Source organism: Lynx rufus, unplaced genomic scaffold, assembly GCF_022079265.1.
Source record: "Lynx rufus isolate CCGP_SWC_20201006 ecotype Redwood Valley unplaced genomic scaffold, mLynRuf1.p SCAF_40, whole genome shotgun sequence".
NCBI classification, from domain to species: Eukaryota; Metazoa; Chordata; class Mammalia; order Carnivora; family Felidae; genus Lynx; species Lynx rufus.
Window position 1 is genome coordinate 1824321 of NW_025814857.1, and position 24027 is coordinate 1848347.

The window sequence follows — 24027 nt, forward strand, 5'->3', positions numbered from 1 at the left end:
AGATGGAGACCCAATTATAGGTACAGATGGACACACAGACATAGGTGCAGATAGAGAAAGAATACAGGTACACACTGAGACATAGATATATGTACAATAAGAAACACTGATCCCTATACAGATACAGACCCAGATACAGTTACAAATAGAGGGAGAGATACAGGTAAAGATAGAGACAAAGACACCAATACTTAGGAGACCCAAATACAGGTGTAGAGAGAAATCCATAGAGCGGCTCAGATATAGACAAAGATACTGCATACACACGTGGGTACAAATAGAAACACAGATTCAGATACAAATAGAGTCGTATATACAGGTACATATAGAGATTCAGACACAGGTACAGATAGAGACACAGATACAGGTACTTATTAGATGTAGATACAAGTACCTTTTTTTTTCTTTAAGCACAAACCCAGTCCCCTACTCCCACAAATGATGCAGTCGAGTTTCCCACACTTGGGGACATCACAGGGGTCAGCACATCTGAAGTGCAATGAATAAGCCTCACCCTGGGAAAACCACCTTCATGATCACAGTATCTCCCCTGCCAGGTAAGTATTAGATACAAGTATCTTACAGATACAGATACAGGTACAGATAGAGATACAGACACTGATATTTATAAAGACATAGATATGTAAGATAGAAACAGAGATACAGGTACAGACTGAGACACAGAAAGAAATACAAGTAGAGACACATTTAGAAGTACTCATAGAGACCCAGATACTGATAGAGCTCAGATACAGGTACAAACAGACACACATATACAGGTACAGATAAAGATACAGATACAGAGAGTGACATAGATGCAAACACAGACAGAGACAGACACAGCTACAGATATAATTCTTCCCCATCACTGACATCAAAAGTCAAAGGCAGTTTTAATGGCAACTGGGAGATGTCAAGTGCTAACAGTTGCCAGTATCATCAAACAGCATTTATAAATGCCTTTTAGAATTCCTTGACAGCTATGTTTCCTCTAAAGAAGTTCTCACTGGTAATGAGAATTATAAGGACAATTGGCTTTCCCTTTTCACTTTGGCAGCCTGGCAATTCAGAGCCTATGAGACAACCCCTCCTGTCAACGGTAGCCCTGATGTTCTGCATATTCATACATTTCTTTGCTTTGTTTTGATTTTCTACTGTTGTTTGTGCTTTCTCTAGGCCTGCTTCTCTATTTCTATTGTATTAGATTGCAGACATTTTTTAAGCTGTCTCAAATTTCTTTTCAAATGAAGCCAGGTGTCCATCAATGAAATGGAGGCAGCTATACAATACAGTGGTTGGAACAGACAGACCAGGGTCAAATTCCAGCTCTGCCACGTCCTCCGAGCTAAGACCCCACCCCTGTTCCCCCAGAGATGCTTCAGTTTGAAGGGAAAGGCAGCCATCTGGGTAGTGGACTCTGTGTGTATGAGACTGCCGGCCTGGGCTGCCTCTCCCACACTTGCCCTTGATCCTTTGCCTGAGAAGGACTGAGGCCAACAGTACCTATGGGGAACAAAAGGCAATGATTAACAAGGCTCTGGGCAAGCCGACCCGAAGCATGAACCCAGCTCTGTAGCCAGCCACCCAACATAAAAGCCTCAGCTCTTGGCCTCAACCTCCTTTCGCCTTGCCCAGAACCTGTGTGAACTTGACCTGGGCCACAGGCCACAAGGCCAAATCCCAGGCTAATGCGGGTCTGGCTCCAGGTCCCAACTAGGCCCTTCTCCCTTCCCAGCTCAGTTTTCTCACCTAGTCCGCATTGTTCATATGTTTATAAAAAGGAGAAAAAGAGTTTCCTTTTGGTTTCTCCTTCGTACTACAGTAAGAAGTACATGTTCAATGTACGAAGATTTTAAAAATACAGATGACCTTCGGATGCCTGGTGGCTCAGTCCGTTAAGTGTCTGACTCTTGATTTCGGCTCAGGTCATGATCTCATGGTTTGTGGGTTCTAGCCCTGCATTAGGCTCTGCACTAACAGCACGGAGACTGCTTGGGATTCTCTGTATCTCTCTCTCTCTCTCTCTCTCTCTCTGACCCTCCCCTACTCTCTCTTTCTCTCTCTCTCAAAATAAATAAATAGACTTAAAAAAACAGAGATGGCCTTGTGATGAGTACTGGGTGTTGTATTTAAGTGAAGCACTGAATTCTACTCCTGAAACCAAATTGCACTGAATGTTAACTACAATTTAAATGAAACCACTCAAAAAAATACAGATGACCAAAAAGAAAACAGCACCCAGTACTCACCCCCCAAACAGAGCCACAGTTAGTATTTTGCTGTGGGTACTTCCAGCCTTGATTCTACCGATATATATTAGTTGAATCTTGGGAAATTGTTGTTTGGGCTGGGCAAAAATGGTTGAATATCTGCTATCGCATATGGCTTATTCTAATAATACATTTAAATTTTTTTTTAATTTGAGTATAGTTGACACACAATGTTACATTACTTTCTGGTGTACAACATAGTGACTCAACAACTTTATATGTTGTGCTACGCTCAGCACAAGTGTAGCTACCATCTGTCACCACACGACGCTGTTACAATACCATTGACTATGTTCTCTCTGCTGTGCCTTTTATTTTCGTGACTTATTCATTCCAAAACTGGAAGCCTCCAATCATTTATTTATATATAAGCACATATATGTTAATTTCTTTCAAAATAGGATTATATTATACGTATTTATTTATAACATTTCATTTCTTGAAATACATAGTGAACACAGTTCCATTTAATATGGTTAGAATCCATATCCGCATTGTAGAGAACGTCTCAGTATTTCAATGTATAGATATATGATAATTTCTTTAACCAGTTGCCTATTTTTTATTATTTACTATGTCAGCTACCTATGAGTACTAATGAATCACTGCAAACCTTGGTGCCTTAAAATAACAATGATGTGTTATTTCTCATGATTTTGCAGGTAGGCCTGCTGTCCTTCTGCTGGGCTCTCCTGGCTCCCTCATGAAGCTGCAGACGATCAGGGAAGCTCACTGAGCCTTAGCGTCCAAGGTCTTTATCGCAGGTCAGGCATGGAAACATGTAGTGCCCATGTAACTGGACTACTCAGACTCCAGCCCTCCAGAGGTCAAACTGATACAGCATGACCCAAAGCCCCAGGCTAGTCTTTTCTTTGGAACATGCAGCCTCTGAGCACCCCAAGCCTACAGGGTAAACCGTTTACCGAATGTGTCTCCCCTTCCAACCCTGGAGGGTGGCATAGTGGCCTAAGGATTCCAAGAGGATGGAAATGGAAACTTCAAGATGTCTCAAGGCCCAGACTTGGAAATCACACAGGATCCTTTCTGATGCATTGCACTGGGCAAGGCAAGTCACAAGTCCAGCCCAGGGTCAAATGGGTGGGAAAATTCACCCTACCGCTTGATGAAGGGAACAGCAATATTACATCGCAAAGGAGGATGGACACAGGGAGGTATAATTCATTGGGGGCGTCATTATAACAACATACCAAGCAAAATCTCTTCTAATTATTTTTGCCATTATGAGCAGAGCCATGATAGTCACCCTTATCTAATAATTTTCCATCGATAATGCACTTTCTTTTTCAACATTTATTGTGAAATATTCCATACATATAAAAAGTATAAAAATAATGTAAAAAGCACGTAGATGTTCTAAGTTTAAAGATTTGTAGACTTAAACCTGTGTAGACTTTTCCTTTGCAATTGTAGGTTTTCCATCTGCAGGACAGTGTCAAATTCTGACACTTAAATATATTTAATATGTGATTTGGGTATTTCTGGATTCTGCAGCAAAGGAATACAAATGGAAAATCTGTCAACTTTGTGAAATTTTTGACTTGGATAAGTAGTAAGAAGAGAAATTAGAAAAACTGTTTTTTACCTTAATATGGGCATGTTTTTGAATTGGCTATATTTTTTAAAGCACTGTGGAAGTTTGTTTTTAATAAAAAATCACAATCTTAATTATTCTAAACACACTTTTAAAAGAATATGATGGGATGCACTTACATTTTTGCATGTATGTCAATGGCTTTCTTAGGGTACCCCCCAGGACTACAGTATACACCCTTTGCACAAATGTTATATGTGTTGCTGAATTGCCTGCCACACATGGTGTCCTAATTTACTCGCTCACCCTTCTTTTGCAGCCCCAATAAGTGAAGATAATTTTTTGTTTCATTTTGTATTTTTTATTAGGTTGAAGTTTTTGTATATTTAATAATTATTTGCTTTCTTTATTTTTGTGGGCTTTTTGTTTGCATTTATTTTTCATTTTTATTTTTTTAACTGATGAACAGATTTTTTTAATTTTTTTTAAATTTTTTAATCTAAATTCAAATTAGTTAATGTACAGCATAGTCTTGGTTTCAGGAGTAGAACCCAGTGGCTTGTCTCTTAATACGACACCCAGTGCTCATCCCCACAAGTGCCTTCCTTAATACCCATCACACATTTAGCCCATCCTCCCTCCCACCTCTCTTACAGCAGCCCTCAGTTTGTTCTCTATATTTAAGAGTCTCTTATGGTTTGCCTCCCTGTGTTTTTGTCTTATTTTTCCTTCCCTTCCCCCGTTCATCTGTTGTGTTTCTTAAATTCCACATGAGTGAATCTATGATATTTGTCTTTCTCTGACTGACTTTTTAAAAAAATATTTATTTATTTATTTTTGAGAGAGAGAGAGAGAGAGAGAGAGAGAGAGAAACAGTGTGAGTAGAAGAGGTATAGAGAGAGAGGGAGACAGAATCTGAAGCAGGCTCCAGGCTCTGAGCTGTCAGCACAGAGCCCGACACCGGGCTCGAACTCATGAACCACGAGATCATAACCTGAGCTGAACTCGGACGCTTAACCAACTGAGCCACCCAGGCGCCACAACTCTGACTGACTTTTTTAATCATTCTGTAATTGTGGGGTTTGTCTTTTGCCTATCACTATTGGTAACTCTTTTATGTTAAGGATATTAACTGGCTATCTGTCCATTTCAGACTTAAGAAATATGTCAAGATGCATGAGGAAGGTATGATGCAGTTGTTCTTAAGCCCATTTTATAGATGGGGAAAGTGAGACTCAGAAAAGAGAATGCTCATAGTGACATAGTAAGTTCGTGCAGAAGCTGAGGGAGGAATCCAGGCTTCTGTCTCCCAGCCCAGATCACTTCCTCAGCACCACAGGCCTTTTTACAGCACTGACATTCTAGAAGGAGAGGTGACCTTCCTGGGAGTCTGAACTGAAGCTTGGAGCTTAGCCCCAAAAGCCCCATCCTTGAAGGGGAACAGAAACAACATTACTGGGGGAGGGGGCCAGTCCCAGCAGACACTGGGCTTTCCACTCCCACAGGCCACAGTGAGACAGTGGGTTAAAGGAAACAAGTGGACTGGCTGAAGGTCAAAGCTTGTAAAACTGGAAAAGAAAAGACCTATTATTTCTTCCCTCCCCCAGCAACCCCACTGGGGCTAAGCATACTTTGCACCTGGTTTGCAGAGGTCAAAGGGTTCGGAGGAGAAATCCATTTATCTTTACTTTTCTCAAGTGACTGTGGTTAACCTGTCACCAGGCAGAAGACCTTGCTCTACCAGATCAGGGCACCTGCTACTGTGGGTCAAATCCAGCTTTCGGCGGCCGCACCCTGTTTATCCATCAACATGAAGCTCTGGCTTATTCTTTGCTAAGCGACAGCCAGCGGGTGCTTGCCCTTCCCCCTCAAGACAGTCCTTGCTGCATGCTCCTTTGCTTGAGAAGAGTGCAAAGGGAAGAATGTTCTATTTTTTCCATAATGTGCACAACAGGAAGGATCCTGCCCGGCCCACAGCTCCAGCACTAACATCTGTGAGACTTCAGATAGCTCCCCACCCTCTTGGGACCTCAGCTTCCCCCTCTGAATGACAAGGATTTGGACTTGATGCTCCCACAGGGTCCTGCTAGGCCTCCCATCTGGGATCTCTCTGTTTTCTATGCCAGGATGTTTGAGTACCCATTTCGGGTATAGCCAAGACCCCCTCTGTAGGAAAGTCCTCGGAGTCAAGAAGGCCTTCAATGGAACAGGCAGAGGACAGGTGCCGTAAGGTGATGTGAGAGGACCCAATAAGATTTCCAGAGTTTGGTGGCAGCAACAGAAACTGACCCAGACAAACCAAGAGCCCCAGAGTAGGGCCAGGGCCAGCTCCTCAGAACTAAGACTGACTTTCATGCTTCTCTACTGGGAGAACCCTCCCTTCCATGGAGGTGGTAGAGATGCATGGGAAGTAAAAAGTACATGAAAAGATGTTCAACGTCATTAGCCATTACAACAACGCAAATCAAAACCACCGAGAGACCACTTACCGCCTACTAGGATGACAATAATCGAAAAGGTAGAGCGTAACAAGCGCTGGCGAAGGTGTGTTGAAATGAGAACACTCATGAGTTGCTGATGGGGATGTAAAATGGTGCAGCCACTGTGGGAAACATTTCTGTGGTTCTTCAGTAAGTGACACATAGAATTAGCATATGGCCCAGCAATTCCACTCCTAGGTATAGACCCAAAGACAATTGAAAGCATATGTGCACAAAAACTTGTACACACATATTTGTAGTAACATTATTGATAATAGCCAAAAAGTGCAAACAGCCCAAATTTCCATCAATTGACGAGTGTATAAACATGATGTGGTGTACCTACACATTCGTAAAAAGGGATGGTGTGCTGATACACACTGAAAACATAAAAGACCACACACGACATGATTCAGTTCATATGAAATGTCCAGAAGATGCCTACAGAGAAACACAGAAAGTCAATTAGTACATGTGTTATATTTTACAATGAAACAACAAACCTGAAAAGAATAGCCTGGCTTGGGCAGGGCAAAAGATTTTGTTCTCATTAGAGTCTCACACCAGTCCTGTGAGAAAAGACTTGGAAAGGAAAAATAAAATAAATAAAGCTTAAATATACAACCTAAAAATTTATGGTAAAGAAAATTCCTGTGTGGTTACCATCGGAGTCAAGAAATAGAAAATTGGAAGCACCCAGAAGATCTTGTAGGAGTTTGCTAGGGCTGTCATAACAAAGTACCACAGACTGGGTGTCTTAAACAACAGAAATTAATTAATTTATTTATTTATTTATTTATTTCCTCACAGTTCTAGAAGTTGATCTCAAGATCAAGGTTTCAGCAGGTTCAGTTTCTTCTGTGGCCTCTCTCCTTAGCTTGTAGACAGTCTTCTCCCTGGGGCTTCACATGATTTCCCCCCCACCCCAGACCTCTTGGTGCATGTCTGTGTCCTAATCTCTTTTCATTATAAGGACACCAGCCATATTGAATTAGGGCCCATCCTAATGACTCATTTTAACTTAAAGACCCTAGCTCCAAATATGGTCACAATCTGAGGTACTAGGGGTGGTGATTTCAATATATGAATGGGTGGGGGGTGGGGAACACAACGTAGGTCATAGCACCCCTCATGGTAACAACCTTATTTCATCCCCCACCAGAGGTAAACACTATTTTGACTTTTATAGTATCGACTACTTGCGTTTCTTTATAATTGAGCCATCTGTGTCCATCTCTAAACAAGAGTTTAGTTTTGCCTGTTTATGAATTTTGTATAAATTGAATCACACAGCTTCTTTCACTCAGACAATGCCTGTGAGACTCATCCATGTTGCCGTGGATATCGCTGAAGTTCATTCGTTTCCACTGTATGAAGATATCACAAATCATTTATCCATTCTGCTGTAGATGGACATTTGGCTTGTTTCCACTTTTGTGAATTGCGGGTGAATTGCGGTTGTTTCCACTCTGTGCTCATTACAAACAGCCTGTTGTTGCTTGCAGTCCCTTTCTTGGCCCTCATGTGCCTGCCCTTGTGTAGAGAGCACATGTAATTTGCTAAGTGATGCTAAACCATGTTTCAAACTGGTGCTACTGACATAGACTCCCATGAGCAGCCCAGAAGTTCCACTTCCTCCACATCTTCCTCAATCCTTAGAATTGTCAGACTTGTTCATTTCAGCCAATCTCCTGAGTGTCTGATGGTAACTCATTGTGATTAAAAGTTTTGTGAAGTAATTGTTCCAACCTTTTGCTCATCTGTCTGACTTTTTCTTATTAATTTATCAGCATACTTTATATATTCTGGATGCAAGCCCTTTGCATTTATATGTATTGCAAATATCTTCTCCCACTTGGTGGTTTGCCTTTTCGTGTCTTTTGATGATGATGTCTATTGCAATTTATCAGCCTTTTATGGCTAGTGGTTGTTACGTGTGTCTTGATTCCAAAGTATTTCCCTATCTTATTTTATGAAGACATTTTCCAATATTATGTTCTAAACATGTTACTGGTTTACCTTTTAGCCGTAGGTCTACAATCCACCCTGAATTGGTTTTTGTGTGTGGTGCCAGGCAGGGCTTTAATTTCATCTTTTCATACGGACCTCTCACTGTCCTAGCACTCTTACACATTTGTCCTAGCACAGTGACACACTTGTCATAGATCAAGTGTCCATGTATGCTCTTGGTGGGGTCTGGACTGTGACTCTTTGTCCTAAGCTCTCAGCTGTTTCTTCTAGTTCAGCCAACCCCAAACAACCCAGGGCAAAAGCAGTTCCAAGTGTCAGGCTCACCTCTCTCGATTCCCCACTCTCCCAGATCTTGGCTTGGTATTCTATTTCACTATCTAGTTAGCTCATTGATGCTTCTTTTAAATTTTCTCTTAATGTTTATTTATTTATTTTTTGAGAGAGAGCATGAGAGCAGGGGTGGGGCAGAGACACAGGGAGAGAGAGAAAGAATCCCAGGCAGGCTCTGTGCTGCCAGCACAGAATCCTGGCATGGGGCTTGAACCCACAAACCACGTGAGCATGACCTGAACCGAAACCAAGAGTTGGACGCTTAACCAACTGAGCCACCCAGGCGCTCCAGCTCATTGATGCTTTTAAAGTGATATTTTAAAATATTTTGTCCACTTTTTGACACAGGAGGTTTGGTTCAAATTACCTAGTCTTCAGTGATCAGACATCAAAGTCCAGAACACTTCCTTTTCCTTGATTAAAAAAAAAAAACTTTTTCAGTAAGAGATAATGAACATACAATAAAGTGTATGAAGTCTTCTAACCTTAACTGTACCCCTAGACGCATTTGTATGTTTGTATGCACCTGTATATCCATCATTCACATCAAGACCGAATGTTTGCAGCACTCCAAAAGATGTCCTCATGTCCCTTCCCAGTACCCCACTCCCAAGAATATCCACTATTACTATCCACTATTTTTGCCTATTTTGAGCTTCATATAAATGGAATCATTTGATATGTATTCTTTTTGTGTCTGAGTGTTTTCTTTCAACATTATGTCTGCAAGATTCACTCATGTCATTGCGTATACCTGCATTTCATTACCTTTCATTATCACACGATATTCCACTGGATGAATATACCACAGTTAATTTTCTCTTTCTTCTGTTGACGAGCATGTGTGTTGTTTCCAGTTTGGGGCTGTTATGAATAGTGCCATCATGAACATCTTGTTCATGGCTTGTGGGTCTGGAGCCATTTCTACTGGTACACACACGTAGGAGTGGAATTACTGCATTGTAGGGTATGCCCATGTTTCGGGTTATTTTACAATTAGTATCTTTCCCAGTTTTATTTAAATAGCATTGGCATACAGCACTGGGTAAGTATAAGGTGTGCAGCGTAGGGGCACCTGGGTGGTTCAGTTGGTTAGGCATCCAACTTTTGGTTTTGGCTCAGGTCATGATCTCACAGTTTCATGGGTTCGAGCCCCGTGCTAGGCTCTGCACTGGCAGTGTGGAGCTTGCTTGGGATTCTCTGTCACCCTCTCTCTCTGCCCCTCCCCTGCTCTCTAGCTCTCTTTCAAAAATAAATAAACATTAAAAAAGATAAGAAACGTTAAAAAAAAAAGGTGTGCAGTATAGTGACTTGACTGACATATATTGTGAAATGAGTTTAGTTAACATCCATTATCTCACACAGATACCAAAACGGGGTGGGGGTGGGGGAGGGATGCTTCTTTCCTTGTGATGATGACTTTTACTATCTACTCTCTTAACAACTTTCAAATATAGCAAATGCTTCGATTTCATAAACACTACCAAGCAGCTTTTCACAATGAATCTACCAATTTATACTCTTACCAGCAATGTTGTCTGTCTTTTTTATTTTAGCCATTCTGGTGGGTGTGCACTGGTAACTGATTGTAACTTTAACTTGCATTTCCCTGTTGGCTAATGAGCATCTTTTCACGTGCTTATTGGCCATCCTGACTTTTTTTTTTTTTTTTACGGTAGTCCTTTAATTTCCTTTATATAATCTGTTAATGATTATTTCTGTCTTTAAGCTTTTTAGTTTTTCTTGGGTCAATATTGGTACTTTATATTTTGCTAGGAAATCAACTTTTTTTCTCGACTCTTTCAAATGTATTGTCGTAGAGTTTCTGTAACAGCTTTATTGAGATATACACGTGCCATACAATTCACCCATTTAAAGTGCACAGTTTGAGGCACCTGGGTGGCTCAGTCGGTTAAGTGTCTAACTCTTGATCTCAGCTCAGGTCTTGATCTCAGGGTGGTGAGTTTGAGCCCTGCATTGGGCTCTGAGCTGGGCATGAAGCCTACTTTAAAAAATAAAAATAAAAAATAGGGGCAACTGAGTGGCTCAGTCAGTTAAGTGTCTGATTTCGGCTCAGGTCCTGATCTCGCGGTTTGTAGGTTCAAGCCCCATGTCAGGCTCTGCGCTGACAGTGTGGACCCTGGTTGGGATTCTCTCTCTCCCTCTCTCTCTTTCTGCACCCTCCACTTGTGTGCTCTCTCTCTCTCAAAATAAATAAATAAACTTTAAAAATGAGCTAAGTGTCTAAGAATATTCAAAATGGCCTTTAAAAATAAAAAATACAAATGAAAAATAAAGTGCACAGTTACATGGGTTTTAGCATACAGAGTTGTGCAACCATCACCACTGTCTGATTTTAGAACATTTTAATTACCTGTCCCCTAAAACCCCATTAGCAATCACTCCCCCCATTTCCCCCAAACCCCCATTTCTCAGACCCAGGACATTCAAATGTCTATCCATGGGAGAAAATACATAATCTACAGTATATATACACAATGAAATGCAGTAGTCAAAATGAATGAACTAAAGCAACACAATGTGCATGACTCCTTGTGATGCAATTTTGTGTGAAAAAAATAAGCGTTAAAAGATGCATATAGAGGGGTACCTGGGCAGCTCAGTGGGTTAAGCGTCCGACTTTGGCTCAGGTCATGACCTCACGGTTGTTGGGTTCAAGCCCTACATCAGGCTCTGTGCTGACAGCTCAGAGCCTGGAGCGTGCTTTGGATTCTGTGTGTGAGTGTCTCTCTCTCTCTGCCCCTCCCCCTCTTGGCACTCTGTCTCTCTCTCTCTCTCAAAAATAAACATTTATTTTAAAAATTAAAAACAGAGGCATATAGAATGGTAGTACCTCTTTGTAAATTTAAATGCAACTGAAATTTTCTGACGTGGCTCTCAATGATTTCCACCTCCTGGTATTCATGCCCTTGTGTAATCTCCTCCCTTTGTACAGTAACTGGTTTCTGTTACTCCCTAGTAACTTGTTTCTAATAAATCTAACGTGGCAATTGTGATGGGATTTCACTGCTGAGATTAGGTTCCAAAGAAACTGTGACCTCCGCGTTGCTCACACACCCTCTCTCCCTGGCCCTTCTCACTTGCTCTTCCTGAATGAATCAGGCGTCCATGTTGTATGCTGCCCCGTGGAGAGGCGCATGTGACAATGAACGGAGGGCAGCTTCCAACCAACAGTGGGAAACTAACCACTGCTTAGAATCATGTGAGTGAGCTTGGAAGCTATCCTCCTCCGCACAAGACTGGAGGTGACTGCTACCCTCGCCAAGACCTTGCACCAGAGCCTCCAGCCAAGTGGTCTGGATTCCTGACCCAAAGAGCCAGGAGATAATAAAAGTTGTTATATTTCAAGCCACTAAAGTCTGGGGTAACTTGTTATGCAGCAACACATAACGAATATATGTCTCATTAAAGCAAACTGCTTGTGAGAAACAAGCCAAAGAAAAGGAAAGGAAAGAGAAGAGAAGAGAAGAGAAGAGAAGAGAAGAGAAGAGAAGAGAAGAGAAGAGAAGGAAAGGAAAGGAAAGGAAAGGAAAGGAAAGGAAAGGAAAGAAAAGAAAAGAAAAGAAAAGAAAAGAAAAGAAAAGAAAAGAAAAGAAAAGAAAAGAAAAGGGGCGCCTGGCTGGCTCGGTCGATTGAGTGTCCGGCTCTTGATTTCGGCTCATGTCACGACCCCAGGGTCATGGGATCGAGCTCTGTGTAGGGCTCTGTGTTGAACGTGGAGCTTGCTAGGGCTTCTCTCTCTCCCCCTCCTCTGCCCCTCTACCCAGCTCACGCTATCTTGCTGTCTAAAATATAAAATAATAATAATAATAATAATAAAGCAAACTGCTTGCAATTCCTTGGTACTCACTATGCTGCTTCTTTGCTCTGGGCTTTTGTGTATGCTAGTCCCTCTTCCCATCCCTCTTCATTTAGCTAACTGCTCGGTTTAAACAAATAGCTCCAGCTCCCCTCCTCCAGGAAGACTTCCCTAATTGGGCGCTGCCTAAATTGCCCCTCCTCCTGACTCCCTAGGAGCCCCCTGCTGACTTCTATTAGCCCAGTTACTGTATTTCAATTGCCTGTTTACTTAACTCTGCCGCCATGTGCCTTCATTTCCATAGCCTCAGCCTCTAGTGGGATACTTGGTACTTAGCACGCATTTCAATAGGCAGGGTGGGTAATCACACAGATTTTGGAGTCAGCGGACATCAGTTTAAATCTACCCCCAACTATCTGTGTAACGTAACACAGGTCACTTAGCCTCTCTAGAACCTAGACCTTCTTACTCCTGGAGTAAGGAGGGGGTGAGCAGCCCCACAAAGTGCATTCCAGGCACTGCACTAAGTATTTGATGTTCCCGCTACAGTCCCGTGCGGCCTCTTAGTCTTAGCATGATCTCCAATATCTAAATCAAGGTAGAAACTTTGGGGATTATGCTACTCAATCGGCTGCTTTTATTTCATAAATTAAATATACGCAGAAGAGGGTTTCTTGATATAGAAGTTAAAAGCAGTTCCAGCACAAGAGGATTAAAACAATTATGGCTAGCCCAATATTTTTAAGTGACATATTTCAGCCTTCTGCTAATGTTTCATCACTGAAATATCAGCCCTTTTTCATGTAAACCACTGAGGGTTTGGACAGAGGACAAAAGCATCATATGTTCTACACATCTTGCAATGAGAACTGTCAAATGTTGCAATCAACATTGCCATAGTATCACCGCTGACATGCTTCCAAAAGACTTTTAAAACAAAAACCCACCACAGGCCTGGAACAAAATACACAGCCTAGGAAAATGTGCATCTCATATGTCCTCTGTGGATTGAAAAAACCAACTGTGGCCTGAGGCCAACAACAGGAAGGCTCTTTGAGCTTTTCCTCAAATGCTCCCAGTTTAGAAACAGATTTAGAAGTGTGACTATAGAAAGGGGGAAGCCCCCTTCTAGCCCAAGGGATTTAGTTTCCCTCTGGGGAAATTTCTAGCTCTGACACTCTGGTAAGATCATACTATAGCAGACAGATCCTACCAGGGTGTCTGCTGGAGATTTCCCTGGGGGGGGAACTGATTAAAAAAAAAAAAAAGCCTGAAAAATGCAAATTCCAGACTAGTCCTAAAATGGAAAGACAGGCTGACAGCATGAATGGTCTGTGATTCCAAGTTACAAACTTTCCCTTGTGGGGAAATGTGAGCTTAGACACTGCTAACCCTTGAGACGATTCCCTCTCAAACCTGCTACTCCTCAGGGGCTCTCTATTTTTTTAAAAAGTCTGCTACCCCTCCAGTGCCCCAAGTGAGAGGATAATAGACTCATTCTCAATTCCTCCTTCTTCCTCATCCGCCCCACATCCAACCCCTCAGCAAGTCCCCATAATCCTAAGTCTCTCTTGAATCCAACTCCTTTTCCTACCCCCATGACCACCACTCTTGTCCAAGCCGTCAGTGTCTCAGCTAGATAGACTCCAACAACCACCCTTTCTCTCACCTTCCCTTGCAGCTCAGGTGGGAACCATAGAATGCAGGTGACAGGTATGGAATTTAGCTTCCAGGCCTTATCCTTAATGCTGCTTTTCGGTGACATGGAGGTCAAGGGTTGAAAATGGTGGCACCAGAAATGGAAGGAGCTGGGATCCCTGAGTCACAATATGGAAGGCTGCCAGTGACATATCTCCTTGGACTGTAATGCCAGTGAGATACAAACCTTTTCTTGTGTTAAGTCACCATGTTAAGAATTGTGTCAACAATTGAGGGTTGCTCTTTGTAGAAATTGGCTTATCCTAACATCCTGCTTCCACTCTTGCCCCTCCCCACATCTTCTTTTCTCCTCACAGATGCCAGTGTAATTTAACTACAATACATATCTAAACATATCGCCATCTAGCACTCCCCAAACACCAACATATGAAAATTCTTAAATGCTTGCCCTGGACCTTAGGTAAGTTCAAAATTCTTAAGATGGCCTACAAGGTCTACCCCTGGTGAACTTTCCCCTGATCTGTCCCTATTCATTCATTCATTCATTCATCCATCCATCCATCCACCCACCCATTTATTTATTCAGTGAATATATACTGAGCACCAACTGTGTATCATCTGTAGCTATACTAGGTCTGGGGATAGAGTAAGGGTAAGAGAGAAAGGAGGAAAATCATTCGGGAAGCTATTACATTTGCCTAGGAAAAAAGATGGTGAGGACCTAAGCTACAGCATGTCTCTAGCTCTAACACTCCATCTCTCATGGGACTTAATAGACAGATCCAACCATGGCACCAGAGTGGAAGATTTCCCTGCAGGGATACTGATAAGCAAAAACCCGCAAATGCAAGTTCCAGCCTAGCCAAAAGAGGGAATAGGAGAATTTAAAGATATTTACCTACATGCCCCTCATGAATGAGAAGAGGGGTGGGTCCAAGATATTTTAGTAAATACATTTGGCAGGATTTGGGAACTGACTGACCAACTGACTGTGGAGGGTGAGAAAAGGAGCCTAGGTGGAGCTCCAGATGGCAGGCTGTGGTGAAGAACACATCTGGAGGAGATCATGAGTGTATGCCAGTACCACACTGTGTTGATGATTGTTGCTTTGTAGTAAGTTTTGAAATCAAGACTGAATCCTCCAGCTTTGTTCTTCTTTTCCAAGATTGTGCTGGCTATTCTGGGTCCCTTGAATCTCCATATGAAATTTGGGATCACTGTGTCAATTTCTACAAAGAAACCACCTGGGATTCTGATAGGGATCACATTGAATTTATAGATCAATTTCAGGAGTATTGCCATGTTAACAATCTTGTCTTCCAACCCATGAACATGGGATGTTTTTCCATTTATTTAGGTTTTTAATGTCTTTCAACAACGTGTGGTACTTCCCCTCACACAAACTTCTTTTGTTAAACTTATTACTAAGTATTTTATTTTGATGCTATTGTAAATGGGTTTACTTGGTTTTATTTTGAAATTGTTCATTGCTAAAGTATAGACATACAACATTGTTGTGTACTGATCTTGTATCCTGCAGTTTTACTCAACTCATGTATTGCTTCTGACAGTTTAATTTTTTAATGTTTATTTCGAGAGCGAGCACAAGTGGGGGAGGGGCAGAGAGAGAGGGAGAGAAGAATCCCAAGCAGGCTCCAAGCTGTCAGCGCAGAGCCAGACTCAGGGCACGATCTCATCAACAGTGAGGTCATGAACTGAGTCAAATTCAAGACTCAGAAACTTAACTGACTGAGCGACCCAGGCAACCCTCTTCTGACAGTTTTATCTGGAAATTCCTTAGGATTGTCTATATACAAGTCCTGTCATCTGCAGATAGACCTAGATTCATTCCTTCATTTTCAGTCTGATGCTTTTGCCTTTTCTTGCCTAATTGACCCAGCTAGAACTTTTAGTACAATGTTAAGTACGAGTGGCACAACTGGGCATCTTTGTCTTGTTCCTGAATGTGGTGGGAAAGCTCTCAATCTTTCATTGAGTCTATTAGTTGTGGGTTTTCCTAAGTGTTCTTTATCAGGTTGAGCAAGTTCCCATCTATTCCCAGTTTTCTGAGTTTTTTTTTTTTTTTAATCATGAAAGGGTGCTGGATTTTATCAATACTTTTTATCTATCTATTGATGTGGGATATTTTTTTTCCTTTATTTTATTGATATTGTATCTCAGTTTCTTTTTTAAACTAAAATCTAGAGTGTCCGGGTGGCTCAGTCGGTTAAGCATCCAACTCTTGATTTTGGCTCAGGTCACGATCTCACAGTTCATGAGTTTAAGCCCCACATCAGGCTCTGCCCCTGCTTGAGACTCTCTCTCTGTCCCTCCCTCGTACTCTCTCTCTCATAAACAAAAAACAGCTAAAATCTTAGAAGGAGCCTCAAGATATGAAACAGTGGGGGGTTGCTCTGGTGGAAGCAGGAAGTGAAGCCTGGGTTCCACAGGAAACTAGCCAGGGTCCGAAGAAGATGAAGTAGCCCTCGTGGCTGTCATCTAAAAGTCCTCATCGGGCCTGGCTCTGTCAGCCAACTAAGCCCTGACCCTCAGCCTCAGGAGGCCCTGGTTGGCAGGGCTGGCTGACTACAAGTACTTAGCCACTTTATCAACAGCAGCTCATTGGCATCCTGCAAATTGCGTATTTATCCCAGCACAGGGCTCCAGAGCCAACTCCCCCACTACCCCTCTGGCTGAAGGGTTGATCTAGGGGCTTTGGAATCCTCAACACTTGCCCTTTTTGGATGGTATCTCTCCATTAAAGAGTTCAGATTCTTGGTTACAGCAAACCTTGTACTTCTAAAACCTTGATTATAATCAACCCAAAATACTCAAGTTTGGTATCTCAAACAGATTGCAGACAGCCCACTGATTACTTTTTTGGAAGACTGATTAAGACACTTTATTACAGAAAATGAATGCATCCAATGTCCCCAAATACATTTGTGACAAGAAGAGACACACAGGAGACACAGACAATAGTTGCTACATCACAGGCCTTGTTCTTTCCAAAGGATAAAACATCATTCAAAAATGGGGTGACGGGGTTGGGAGAGAGGTGGTTGGAGAAAGCAGGTACCGTCCTTTTGATTAAAAAAAAAAAAAGTAATAGGTTGACATTGCAAGAAGCCTTAAGTGGTGACACCATCCACTTGTAACATCTCAGAGAAGCTACAGACCATCATACCATTGGGAGGAGCCACTTTGTGCTGGGGTGAAAACGTGGACCAAGTGGCCTTAGTTGGAGTCTTTAGAACGAAATGCCTTAGTCAAAGATCACTCAGCACAAGGGGGGGGCACAAAAGTGTCATCCCCTTCCATAGCTGGCCTGTCTAGCTACAACCAGATAGTCACCACCTAGCAAGTTAGCTCTCCTTTGGGATTACAAGTTGAGCTTCTCTTCCACGTTTGATGAGGTTGACCAGTTCCCAAATCTTAGCCTGGTACATTGTATGTCAGGAGGCAGCAGCTTTAGCCTACGATGCCAAGCCATGGCTAGAGGAAAGCGACAAGAGCATGGCTGAGGCAGAGGGGCAATCCTGGAATAAGTGCCTCTGGGCAAACCTCAGGACCAAGGGTTTTTCAATTAGTGGTCGTTTTCTAGAGGAGCTAGAAAAACACATTTAGGACAAATGGTTCTGATGTGAAAAGGAATGGCTATGAATACAGATTACAGTTTGGGCCAGTGACCATGACCGTGACATACCCATCCGGGACAGGACAGGGTGGGGAAGACACAGCCTGCAGAGGCATGCAAGTTTCCAAACAGTGAATTTTAAGAAAAAAGCTGCTTTCTCCTGAGTCATGTCACGAAAACACTCCCGAGTGCTTCACAGCCTCAAACATAACAGAGTATTCATGCTAGGTGATACTAATGCTCACCCACAATATAGTTTCCTCTATTGCCAATGGTGAAGATGAGTCAGCCCTCACAAGGGTTTTCCACACCACCACTAGCCACCGTGGCCATCGCATCACCCCCTTCCCCAACTTGGACAGAATGTTCCACCAGCCACCAACATGAAATAACCACTGAAACACAAACCGAGCTTCTCCCAGGTTAACAACATGTAACAACCACCTATGTTTGCAATCAATGAACGCCAATTGGGGGCAGGCCATCCAACTTCACATGTGACGCGTGTGATGCTTAGAAACAACTGATCCTGGCAGCCTGCCTGCAGTTCAGGTGCCCCGAGATGGAGCCTGCAACGCCACCCGCAGCCAGCTTCCTTGGGCTGTTTCGTTCCTTGAAGAGGTAGGAAAACAAATGGATACCACTCCCTACCCCACCACCCTTCCCCCCTCACTGGGGTCCAGTAGACAGAAGCGGTAGCTGTACAGGATGGTTGTTGTGGTTGTTGAGCAGAATGGTATTCTGCTACATGTACTGGGGGCAGGAGCGATGAAAGAAGAAAGCCTGAACGATACACCATACCCTTAGGAGATTGTTTTTCGCTGTTTAGCAATGAATTTGGCCCAGAGCATGGGGGGGGGAAGGGGGGGGCGGGGAGGGCGGTGGCAGGAGGCAAAAAAAAAAAAAAGCCCTGCATAGTAGTCAGCCTCAATCCTAACCGCCCACCTTCCTGCACCTCTGAAGGCTGCTGCTAAAATTTGCCTGGGTCAAGTGATCTTGGCTTCTACATTCAGCAGTTCAGACTTCATCTTACGCCACTCAGACACAAACAAAATCATGCAATACCTTCAAGTAGCCTCTTCATCTCCATTCTAAGTAAGCTGGCCACTTTCAGAGAAGATACCAGATGTGCAGGGAGGCTGGTCCCCAAATACAATGGAGGGGGTTGTTAGCTAAGACTGCTGGGAGTCAGAAATTTAGACTGTTATAGTAGAGAACAGTTTTAAAAATGTAATACTGTTTATTTAACTTCAAAAACATTTCGGCATTCTAAACATACAAAAAAATAACAGAACGTTGCAAATTGTGTTTAGTACAGAAGGTTCTTGAACTCTCATTGATGCAGTGGCTCTTCGCTTTGCTGACAATGAAGGGTTCTACGGTTTGTTTCAAAACAGTTTAAAACTACCGCACTTAACTAAAAAAGATCCAAACACTTCTCATGCCAGCTGACCCCCCCCTTTTCCACAGCTAAGAATGCCAGCAGAATGCTAGGCCACTATATACAGAAACAAGACAACCTGAAGCTAAACAGATGCCCACTGCAGTGTCCACAGGCCCAGCCTCACAGTGCACGCCCTGAGCTACAGCCCCTCCAAAAGGCATCTTCCCCACGGCCTCAAGCCACACAAGGAGCATCAATCAAGATTTTGTCTCGGTTGTTCTGTCCTTTTTTTTTTTTTTTTTTTTACAAACTATAGATATGTACAGTTGAGAACTCAGGATTTCTAGCCAATGACCATAGAGTTAACACCACCTTACAAATTCAAAAAAGAAAATGCCAGAAACATCTTTAAATGCCTTGTCACACCAACAGCAAAGTGCACAGAGTGAGGAGAACACGAGAGCCTTTTCATTTTAAAAATGTTTGGAAATATGTACAACTTTGATACAGTTTCAGGGTGCTCCAGACCCCCATGGCCGCTTCATGTAAACCACTGACAATTTCTAGAGCACTTTGAAGAGACTACAATATGACCATGACCCGATTGTGTAATTAAACCTAACGAGGGCAACAGACACGCCTCAAATAAGAGAGGTGTCAATGACGGCGCTCCCTACTCTAAGGTATTCACAAGGAGACAGATAAACAGTTTTTTTTATTCATCCTCCTCCTCCTCCTCCTCCTCCTCTTCTTCCTCCTCGTCTTCTTCATCTTCCTCTTCCACCTTTTTCCGGGCAACTTTTGCAGGACCCTTTGCGCCATCAAACTTTCCTTTAGACTTATAGTCAGCGACATCCTGGAAGGAACAGGGACACATTCCAAATGAACAGACAAGCTCTCCCGCAGCCGTTTTAGGCAATGATGGAAACATGCCGTCCCACCTCAGAGTAAGAAAGCAGGAATGGACAACACATACGACAGGGCAGCTATCTGAAGTAGGTTTTCAGATATATACAAATTTGGTTCTAAGGCGCTCAGATTTAAAAGTTAAGGGGTGTTCAACAGCACTACCAAGTCCTCCGCCCACGGCGGCCCATGTCATCAAAATTTTTAAGCCTGCCTGCAGTTGTCCCAAAGACCAGATTCTGTCAGAAGCATGAATGCCAGCACTCGCGGCCGATCTTGCAGGGAGACGGTCCCTCACGAGCTATGCTAACTACTCAGCCCACCGAAGCAACCTCACACCCCCCACCCACCCACACCCAGGGAGGCGGACTGCCCACCCGTCCAGCCTGGTAGCCCGGGGACAGCTGGTCCACCTCACCTTCTCATACTTCTCCTTCAGCTTCGCTGCCTTGTTGTTGTAAGGCTGCTTTTCACTGTCACTTAAGTTATTCCACATCTCGCCCAGTTTCTTTGCCACATCTCCAATGGAGATACCAGGGTTTGTAGATTTGATCTTGGGGCGGAATTCTGAACAGAACAGGAAGAATCCAGACCTTGGGGGGAGAAAATTGTATACGTTAGATGAGAACCCACAAAAACGTGAGCTTAAGCCAAAAATCCCGTTCCTGAGATCACATACTTCCTACCGCTTGGACACCCCCCTAATGTGTGATACCATATAGACAACGTGACCAAGTGGTAGCTTCCAGAAGGTTTAAAATGCTTCAAAAATACCTGGTGCTTTCTCAGTCTCTCAGTTACTGGGAAAAGGGGAGAAAACGTGCCTAAGGACCCTGATGCCCGGACCGGGCTGCCTCCTTCCCAACAGAAAGGCCAACAGGCAACCAGAAGCACACAGCTCACAAATACTCAGCCTTAACGGCGGACTTCCCTGGCCCAGCCTTGTTAAAGCCCCAAGTATAGAATACTTTGCAGTGTATCTCAACATTTTTTAGGTAATGTGTCTTCTTAAAATCTTTCAGGTAGAAGGAAAGCTCTTAACTGTTATCCTGAATCCTACAGTCACTTACGGTGGCCTTTTGGGGGCATTAGGGTCCTTCTTCTTCTTGCCTCCCTTAGCTGGTCCATAATCCTTCATTTCCCGATCATAGCGCACTTTGTCTGCCTTTGCCATTTCATCAAATTTAGACTTCTCTTTCCCAGACATTGTCTGCAAAGAACAGGCAAGATGAGTCCAAGAGGAAGAAAACAGCCCCCTGCATATGAAATCCAACTAAGACTACCTTGAAGGACACGAAAGAAAAGTACCTTCCACCTCTCAGAGCACTTCTTGGAAAATTCTGCAAAATTGACAGGGACCTCTGGATTTTTCTTCTTATGTTCTTCTCTGCACGTCTGCACAAAGAAGGCATAAGCAGACATCTTGCCCTTTGGTTTCTTGGGATCACCTTTAGCCATCCTGACTGTGATGGATGAAGGCAGAGAGACAAAGAAAAACAAATACAATGACTAAAACAGACCTAGGAGACATACCAAAGGCAGAGCAAAATTAAAATTAACGTTGCCATGAGGAAGGAGCCCCCCACCCAATGCCTGATGCCACTGGCAGCTGAAGGCAGAGTTGGGAGGAAATCAGCTTCACTGTCGCTTGTCATTTAACTTTTGACCAGCATGAAGCGCGCTGGTTTGCGAGTTACTTCTCCGAGAGCGATCAAGTTCTCCAAATGGAACCGACCCAAGTGGGGTGGCTGAGCGCTACATTCCGATTCAGAGCGACTGCTACGCTTTGAAAACTACAACCACAAACTGGGAAGGGCGTGGGGAGGACACCTTTGTAGGGGTGCGGGCGGATGCCAGAAGCTTGAGACCAATGACTTAAGGCTAGCTGTCAGCTGTTTAACTCCTGTGTTACAGACAAAAATATGGTCACCGCTGCTACACGCGAGATCAAAGCAGAACTGTAAATAGGGAACATTTGAAATTTCACTATTGTTGACGCGTTTTTGGCTTATAAAAATGGCTTTTGCAAGAAAGGTGATCTGGCAAGTGAGCAGCTATCCCTGTACTAGTAGTTCAAATCCGTCACTTTGTCATTATCTAAAGGGGGAGGGGATGCCAAAAGGGCTAGTCTTGCTCATCTGTAAAGCGGAACGCATGTCCAGCCAGGAATACTTTCTCCAAAGTTTCCAAATAAAAATGCAGCTGTGGCGTGTCATCGTCCCTGTCCCACCCCCCCAGCTTCCCGCCATCTTTTCCTTTTCCCACACCCAAGGTCATCATGTAAAACTAAAGCGCTCCCCTTTGCAAGGACCGACCGAGGGGCTGCGTTAGGGCCCCGCAGTGGCTGTGCGGGTGGGGCGGGACGGGGCGCAGGGGAGCCCGGGGCTGGCAGCGGGCAGCCGGGATCGGCCCCGTGCTGGGTCACCCGGACACCCATAATTCACCTTCCATTTTGTCAAAAGCTTCCTGATGAAAGAAACTGCCCCTGAAATCCCCCGCTGCCACCCCCGGGGGGCGCGCGGGGCCGGGGGCGGCCGTGGCAGCAGCGCGCCGAGGGCGCGGAGCCGGGCCGGCAACGGCGGCGGCGGCGGCGCCCGCCGTGCCTCCGAGCCCCGCTCGCTAAAATGGCTGAACCGCGCGCGGCCGGCGCAGGCGGCGGCGGCAGCGAACAAAGCGGTCCCGGCCCCGCCACCGCCGCCGCCGCCGCCGCCGCCCGCTCGCCGGCCCCCACCCCGCCCCGCCCCGCCCGGGCCGCCCGGGGGCGCGGGGCGGCGGGGGCCGCGGGCCGGACCCCCCACCCCCCCCGCCGGCGCGGGGCGCACTCCTCGGGATAACAAAGGCGCCCGTGCAGCCATGACGCTCGGCCGCGCCGGGGCCCGCGGCGGCGCCCCCGGCCCTCCACGCCGCCAGCCCCGGGCCCCGGGCCCCGGGGCCGAGGCCAGAGCCCGCTGTGGAGCCCCGCCCGCCCGTCCTCCCCTCGCCGGAGCCCAGCATCGCGCCAGCCATGTTAGCGGCGGCGGCGGCGGTGGCGGTGGCGGTGGCCGCCAGCGGGCAGGCGACGAGCGGGGGGCGGCCGGCCCGCGCACCCCCGGGCCGCCGGGCGCTCCCGCGACGGCCATGTTAATGCAGAAGCAGCAGTGCAGCCCGCGGGCCCGCGCGGCGCCCGGCCGAGCCCGGGAGCGAAGTTTGCCGGCGCCGCAGCCCCCGGCGGGCACCGGCCGCCCGTCCCCCGCCGAGTCCGTCCCGGGCCGGGGAGCACCCGGCCCCCTTCCCAGTGCCGCCGCCCCGCGCCGGGACGCGCGCCGCCCCAGCCCGCAGCCCGCAGCCGCCCCTGGGCTCGCGCCGCCGCCGCAGCTGCCCCAACATCTGGCCTCTGGGGTCCTCGGTCCCTCGGCCGCTGCTCTGGGGGGCGGGGGCAGGGCGGCGGCCGAGGGCGGCTCCCCGAAGGGGGGCTCAGCCCCGACTGCGGGGAGCTGAGGATGAAGCATTGAAAAGTTGAAACACCTGAATTGCTTCTTCCTTCCCCGCCACCTAGCAAGAAGGAAGGAGAAGGGGCGGGAAGGGCGCGGGGACGACAGGCAGGGGGAGGCGGCGGCGGGGTGCGCTCGCGGCGGCGCGGGCCGGAAAGTTGTGCGGGCTCTGCGGCGGCGGCGGCGGCGGCGGCGACGGCAGCGGCGGCGGCGGCGGCGGCGGCGGCGGGCGCGGGCGGTGCGAAACGTACCTGTATTGTTCGCTAGTCTGGGCAGCGCAGGGCACGACGCGCGGCTCAGCGCTCCCCAGCCTCGCGCTAGCTGCCTCCACGAGAGCCGCCTGATTGGCCAGCGGGCTCCGCCGTTTAAAACAGCCTCCTCGCCCGGCCATTGGCCGCGGGCCTCATGCATATTAAACAGGCGCGGGCGCCCATTGGGCGCGACCGCTGGGATCATTCATTCAAACAGAACAACCCGCCGGCGCTGGCTGCTGAGGCAAAACAGAGGAATAATAATATTCTCGCTTTTCCACACCGCCCCCCGCCACC

General features: G+C 45.6%; 1 protein-coding gene and 1 non-coding gene across 2 annotated transcripts; both read right to left on the reverse strand.

Annotated features, from left to right (window-relative positions):
• Positions 1 to 406: 406 nt before the first annotated feature.
• On the reverse strand, positions 407 to 565 carry LOC124525394 (U1 spliceosomal RNA). Its single transcript, XR_006965493.1, has one exon. It is a non-coding gene; the product is annotated as a U1 spliceosomal RNA (small nuclear RNA).
• An 18374-nt stretch (positions 566 to 18939) lies between these two features.
• On the reverse strand, positions 18940 to 23802 carry HMGB3 (high mobility group box 3). The gene is made up of 5 exons (XM_047097750.1): positions 23731 to 23802; positions 21318 to 21472; positions 21080 to 21219; positions 20428 to 20602; positions 18940 to 19959 (listed from the first exon to the last, which is right to left on the reverse strand). Exons 2-5 carry the CDS (start codon positions 21465 to 21467, stop codon positions 19819 to 19821), a joined length of 606 nt encoding a protein of 201 aa, XP_046953706.1. The 5' UTR covers positions 21468 to 21472; positions 23731 to 23802; the 3' UTR covers positions 18940 to 19818.
• Between the last annotated feature and the right edge of the window lie 225 nt (positions 23803 to 24027).

Coding starts and splice junctions, on each gene's coding strand:
- HMGB3 (XM_047097750.1), bottom strand. CDS start 21,467: ATGGCTAAAGGTGATCCCAAGAAACCAAAGGGCAAGATGTCTGCTTAT. Junction 21,220..21,317: donor AGTGCTCTGAGAGGTGGAAG/GTACTTTTCTTT, acceptor TGTTCTTTGCAG/ACAATGTCTGGGAAAGAGAA. Junction 19,960..20,427: donor TGAAGGAGAAGTATGAGAAG/GTGAGGTGGACC, acceptor TGTTCCTTCCAG/GATGTCGCTGACTATAAGTC.